Here is a 6,381-nt window from a genome sequence, read left to right as displayed (position 1 = left end):
AAAAAAAAAAGAAAACAAGAAAATAATTATGGTTGAGGGGTCACCACCACATGAAGACCTGTATGAAAGGGTCACAGCATTAGGAAGGTTGAGAACCACTGCTTTAGAGCATGATTGCTCTTATCTACAGCTAGCCTTTAGGCATAGTGAAGTAGCCAGACACAGAAATGATTCATCTATTACAGTAATTCCTTTGACTGCTCCTTAGTGGAGAGCTATTGCGGTGTATTTAAATTGGGGGGGATGCGGGGGCACATTACTTAGCCTGGAGAATGTGTATTTGAAAACATTTCTATCTCGGAACAATGGAGATTCTTTCTATAAATAGAGTTAGTTTTCTATGCCCATGGTTGCGAGCAAGCGTAGAAATAAGGTCCACCAAGTCCTGTTTACTTTCAGCCAGTGCAGAACTAATTGAACTAGCATGTGAGGAGCCCTGGTGGTGTAGTGGTTACGCATTGGAACGCAATGCCAAAGCTTAGCAGTTCAATGCCACCAGTTGCTCCTCTGGGAGAAAGATGGGGCTTTCTAATTACAGTTTTGGAAACCCACTGTTATATTGGGTCACTATGAGTTGACATTGACTTGAGGTAGTGAGTGAGGGTTTTTTGGGTGCTAACAAAGCTGATTTTAAAACCACTGTATTTAACATTTCCCCTAAACCAAACCATACCCTCTGCCATTGAACCCATTCTGACCCATGGTGATCCTCCAGAGGGTTCCTGAGACCGCAAATCTTTATGGGAGCACTCAGCCTGATCGGTCTGCAGAGCGAGCAGCTGGTGGGTTCAAACCACTGACCTTGCATTTAGCCGTGCAGCCCTTATCCCACTGCACCATCAGCCCTCATTTTTTGTTTTCAGTCCTCCTTATTTAACATCTTGGCCCATCTTACATGTTTCGCTAAAAATCCATTTCTAGCAAGAGTCCCAGGAAAAGGCCCACTGGTTTGCCCGGCAGTGTTGGCAAGCCCAGCTGGTGGAGGCAGGGCTGTTTTGTCCCTATGTGGAGGTAAGTATGGCTCCAGATGTGTATGGGCATCAGACTGACAAGAGGACAAGGTGGCTTTGTGACATGGTAACTTGACTTACAGCCTCCAGTTACGGGATCAAATGGTGATCTGGGTTATCACCATGAAGCTATTTGGTAGGTGTAATTAAAGCCACTCCTCAACTGACTTTAAAGAGTTTTTTCCTGGATAATCTGGGTGGGCCTGGTTGAATCACTTAGGTCTTGAGAGCAGGGCTGATGTAAGCAACCTCATGAGCAATTTGCATCTAAATTGTTACATGGGAAACTAGTTCACTGTGTAAACTTTTACCTAAAACCAAAATGCTGGAGAAGGGAAGTCTACCCTCCCTCCTTCCTGAGTGGCTGCTCTGCAGACGTTGCCCTTACCAGGCCCTACAACCACAAGCTCATTCCTTAGAGCCTGTTTTAAAAAAGAAAATGTATCATTTTCCTGGGGGCTCATACAGCTCTTATCACAATAAACCCATCCAGCCATCGGGTCAAGCACATTTGTTGCTGTCATTTCCAAAACATTTCTACTTGAGCTTAGTATTGGCTCATTTTCCCCCCTTCCTCACGAACCCTTGATAATTTATAAATTTTTTCATGTCTTACACTGACCAGTGTCTCCCCTCACCCACTTTTCTGTTGTCCAGCCGCCTGGGAGGGGGTTCTATGTGGATCCTTGTGATCGGTTCCTCTCCCCCGACATTCCCCTTCTCCTCCTGGCATGGCTGCTCTCTGTATGGGGCCTGAGGGGAAGCCCTGCAGGCCCAGTGGGCTGAGAGTTAGAAAAACTGAGCGGTCCCTCCCAGCTGCTCCACAGAACAGGCAGTGGGCTCCTGTCCAGGTTTATGGCCTGTGGGACAGCTCTACTGGCCTAGGTCACCAAGTCAGTGTCAATGGAGGCTTCCTTTTGCTTCTGTGGGTCTTGATACAGAAATAAAGCAATGAACATGAATGTCCACAAGAGGGCCTCATAGTCCCAATTAGGTTTACACATAGGCACGATTCAAAGGTGACTTAGTGATCCTTTAGGACAGGGTAAAACTGCCTGTGAGTTTCCAAGACTTTACAGAAGGCCCTTGCTCCTGAGGAGGAGCAGCTGATGGCCTTGAACTGCTGACCTTGCAGACTGCAGCCCACTCTGTACCACTACCACCACCACCAGGGATCCTGGGTTTCAAGATTTAGGGGAAGAAAAAGACCAGATCTCTTCAAGTGGCAGGCAGGAACCACTTTTAAAGAAACGTACTGCTTCACTAGAACCATGCTGTCTGCTAGGCAGTTAGATCAACACTATCGATTTGCTCCATGAGTTCTTGAAGTAATGCTTGTCTCATCCAGCTCAGAGTGAGCCTACAAGTCACACTCTGCCACCAAGGCTCGTCTGCACTCACAACTCTTCATGACAGCAGCGGAGAGTGGTCCCTGCGGGCTGCCAAGACTGGAAATGGAAAGGCTCATCTTTGCCCCATTTCGGACTGCTGACCAGTGAAAAGGAGCAGCTCAATTTTAGTTCAACAGGGTCCCAAGGGCCTTTAGATGCCTGCTTCCCTCCTACCATCTTATTCTCTTACCTGCTTCCTCTAGAAACAGAGACTTAATTTCAGGCCCCCAAACCTGGAGGCCCAGCTCAGGAAACGACCTAGAATAGCACAGCATTTGTATTTTCTTCCAGGGAAGGTGCCAGGCTCTTGCCTTCTAGTTCAGACCTTATTCTGCTCCAGCTTCTGTGAGTGTCCTCAAGCTACCTTTCTGCCCACCTCCCTACCTGTCACGACACACACCGTTACAATGCTGTGAGCACTAAATGGACGTTCAGTCTGTCTGTTTAGGACAGATGCACAGCAGCAGCCCACGAACACAGATTGTCACTGTCTGCACACAGTGAGTCTGCATACACCGAGACCAAGCACTCTCAGGGGTCACTGATGTTTATTTTGCAAACAAAACCACTGCCTGTTGACACCTTGGGATGCCACTGGGACACTTGGTGGGAAGCTTGAGAGAAGGGTGAGGAGTTGGGCTGTCACAGGATCACAAAGCTGGGGTTTCCAACAGGCGTCCAGATGGTCTGGCTTGGCTGCGGGGGCAGCTCTAATGAAGCGGCGAGAACACCGACAGGCTCGGGGGAGGGGCTACCAGAGGTCTGCCTGCCCAGCTTATTTGGCGAGGGGATTTCTGAACTTCTGGCCAGCAAACTTGGCCTTGCTGCCCAGCTCCTCTTCAATTCTGGGGAAGCCAAAGCAGGGAGAAAAGGGGGGAGAAAGATTACACCTCAGTGCAGGAAGTGTTCCCACCTCTCAATCTATCAAAGGCTTAGCCCCACGGCCTCTGAGGATCCCCGAGCACCCCATCCACGCTGCCCTCGTTTCTAGGACACCAGGGGCCTAAGAGCATTCAGCTCCCTGACGCTCCAAACCACCCTGCAAGCTACCATCTGTGTCCTAACCACCCCATATCCCTTAGTCTTTTCAGGGAGCAAAGCAAATACATGCCCGGGGCAGAAAGTAGTAGACCCTTATTACAAGATGGAATGTGGAGGCCCTGCTGGGATCCCGACACCAGACAACTTAAGTCAACAGCAGCGGCAGAGAGAAGATGGCAGCCAGGTGACAGGTACACGGAAGTACATTCTACTAGTCTGTTCCTCATGCTCGAAAATCCCAGCATAAAATAAAAGGCTGATGTGGGACATGGGAGCCTTGACAGTGCAGTGGATAAAGGTCAGTGGGGTTTGAACCCCCAGCCCCCATGTGGGAGAAAGAGAAGGCAGCAGACTTCCGTACAGGACTACGAGGCCTTGGAAACGATGGGGCAGGACACAAGCTGGATCCAAATTCTAAAAGGTTTAGGTTAAATTGTCCAGAAGACATGCCTCAGCTCTCTCCCGCCACAGGGTGGCAAGCACTGTACAGAGAAGGCTCTGGCATTGTGTTCAGGGCCCCAGAGGACTTGTGTTGCCAGGGTCTGTGGGACAGCTCAGCCTCCCTGTACTGTGCAGCACCCCCACGTGCCCGCCTCAGAATCAGGAGCCCGTGTGTGAAAGGGAGTGTCGGCCCCAGGGTGGGGGCCCTGCTAAGTCACAGTCCGAGGTTACCAAGGGCACTTCTTTACCTGAGGATCTGGTTGTACTTGGCCAGGCGTTCAGATCGGCACGGCGCACCAGTCTTGATCTGGAAGGAAACCATAAGGTCACAACTGCTTCTGGTTGGAGAGTCAACCTTCATGGGTGTTCTGGGGCAGGGAGAAGTAGTCGTGGTGGAAAAGAAGGGGTGGTGGTGTTTGTGTTGTGTGTCAAAGTTATGACAACGTCTTATGTGTTCAACCTAACACCTTGAAGAAGGGAGTCACTGAGCTGGAGTATCAGGGGACAGTCAACTGGCATAATGTCGCCCACTATGTCACTCCCCATCCTACTTTGCAGAATAGTGACTGAGTTCTTAAATGCTTCTACGTAGCCACCTCAGGGGCAACTACTGGGCTTTCCTTGTCGGAGGAAAGAAATCAAAGACACATTGAAACAACTCCTTAGAGGAATAATGGGCCAGTCAAACCCATGAAAACTAGATGGTGCCCAGATACTACTGCCAATCGCCCAGCAAGGGATCACATTAGACGATCCTGGAGATAGTGAGAGGAGTGTGGAACAGCTCACGATCACGAGAAAGACCAAACTTGTAGAGTGGATGCAGGCCAGTGGAGTCCTCCAGACTACGGCTCTTGGTCACTTGTTGGGTCCGGAACACAACTCACTACCCTGAAGACTCAATTTTCAGCCCAACAGAGGGGGAAAGGGCAGCATAATAGTAAGGATGTGAGCACAGCTTAGGATACGTAACCACCTGGGACGAAGGAACGAGGCTGAGGTGGGCCAGGAGAGGAGGATGAGGAACGTTGTACTGGGGGATTGCAGTAAGTAAGATATAACAGAATGTGTATGAATTGTTGGATGTCAAACCTGCGCTGTAAACCTTCACCAGAATGATCATATAGTTGTTTTAAAGGCGGGTCAGAGGATAGGGCATCTGTGCTGTCAAACTTGAAGCAGCGCTCGTACCATCAGAAGGTTTGGAGTATTCCCAGCCAGTGGCGATCAGAGACAATGCAGGACACATAGATCTTACCTGTCCAGTGCAGAGTCCCACCACCAGGTCAGCAATGAAAGTATCCTCGGTCTCCCCAGAACGATGAGACACCATGACGCCCCATCCATTGGACTGGGCCAGCTTGCACCTAGACACCAGAATAAAAGCCCAGAGGGCATTGGCTCTACTGCCCAGGGACAACAAACAGCCTCTTTCAGCAAGTGTGCCACAACCAGGCTATTCATCAGCCCTGAGAGGGTGGTCTGAGACTGGAGGGACACGAGGGAGGGAGGGCTGAGCTGTCCACTCCCAGTCTTTGCAGGAGCAGAGGACTACTTGGGAGAGGATCCAGGAAGGGCCAAACGATACAAGGAAGACCCTTGAGCACAGCTGAGGATCTTCTCAGCATCCAGCCCTGTCTGAGTAACGAGGTTCAGCCTCCTTTGAAGGATGAGACCAGCCTCCTGACATAACCCTCCCCTGCACCATACAGTGGTTACAAGGCTCCAGGTGAATGATAAGTAGACACCTATTCCTTCCCAAGCATGTAGAGCCAGGGCTAGGAAGCTGGATACCCTGTCCCCTTAATGTGTGGCACTTTAGTTAAACGCCATGTGAAGTTTAAATGGGAAACCCACCACAAACCCACCCACCTAGTGCTAAGCTTCCAGCACTAGGCCTCCAACCTGTGAAGACCTGTTCCTCATGAAGCTGCTCCTGAGAGGGAGCGGGTACTCACGCCTGCAGAGATTCGGTCACGGAGCCGATCTGGTTCACTTTGAGCAGGAGGCAGTTGCACGACTTCTCGCCCACGGCCTTGGCGATTCGCTTCGGGTTGGTCACTGTGAGATCATCCCCTACCACCTGGATCCCTGAACTGGCAGTGAACTTGGCCCAAGCGTCCCAGTCATCCTGGTCGAAGGGGTCTTCGATAGACACCACTGAGCAAAGGAGGTAGTCTCATCAGTGTGGCCCGCCATGAGGGAGGACCCAACCCCACACCCACAGACCTGGTTTCCTTTCTGACGTGCTACCCACCTGGCCTCCTTTACACATCTGGAAACCTTTACTGTGCCAACCTGTTCCCACAAGTGGACATGACTCACCCACAACTGTGGGGCTCTAACTTTTCAAAGTAAGGGTTTCAGACTATTGCCAGAGGGTTAAGAAAAGAGCTACAAACTTAGCAGACTAGACTGAGCTGGTCTCGGCTCAATCTTGAGGAACTTCCTGCCACAGGGGTTAAACGCAGGGGCGCTCTGGGATTAGTCTTGCTGTC

The 6,381-nt window shown here is 50.5% G+C and overlaps 1 protein-coding gene across 1 annotated transcript in view; it reads right to left on the bottom strand.

Moving 5' to 3' along the window:
• Positions 1 to 2,932: 2,932 nt before the first annotated feature.
• Positions 2,933 to 6,381, bottom strand: part of ENO1 (enolase 1) — a 14,904-nt gene continuing 11,455 nt past the window's right edge. Inside the window, exons 9-13 of the mRNA XM_045299210.1 lie at positions 6,300 to 6,376; positions 5,842 to 6,061; positions 5,142 to 5,250; positions 4,132 to 4,190; positions 2,933 to 3,246 (exon numbers count right to left, since the gene is read on the bottom strand). Of these exons, the coding sequence (XP_045155145.1) occupies positions 3,177 to 3,246; positions 4,132 to 4,190; positions 5,142 to 5,250; positions 5,842 to 6,061; positions 6,300 to 6,376 (535 nt within the window). The 3' untranslated portion in view covers positions 2,933 to 3,176. The remainder of the gene's footprint in view (positions 3,247 to 4,131; positions 4,191 to 5,141; positions 5,251 to 5,841; positions 6,062 to 6,299; positions 6,377 to 6,381) is intronic.

Source organism: Echinops telfairi, unplaced genomic scaffold (assembly GCF_000313985.2).
Source record: "Echinops telfairi isolate 266 unplaced genomic scaffold, ASM31398v2 ScPeMD7_7457;HRSCAF=8495, whole genome shotgun sequence".
NCBI classification, from domain to species: domain Eukaryota; kingdom Metazoa; phylum Chordata; class Mammalia; order Afrosoricida; family Tenrecidae; genus Echinops; species Echinops telfairi.
The sequence above is the reverse complement of the archived record's forward strand: the minus strand, read 5'-3'. Positions and strand labels throughout refer to the sequence as shown.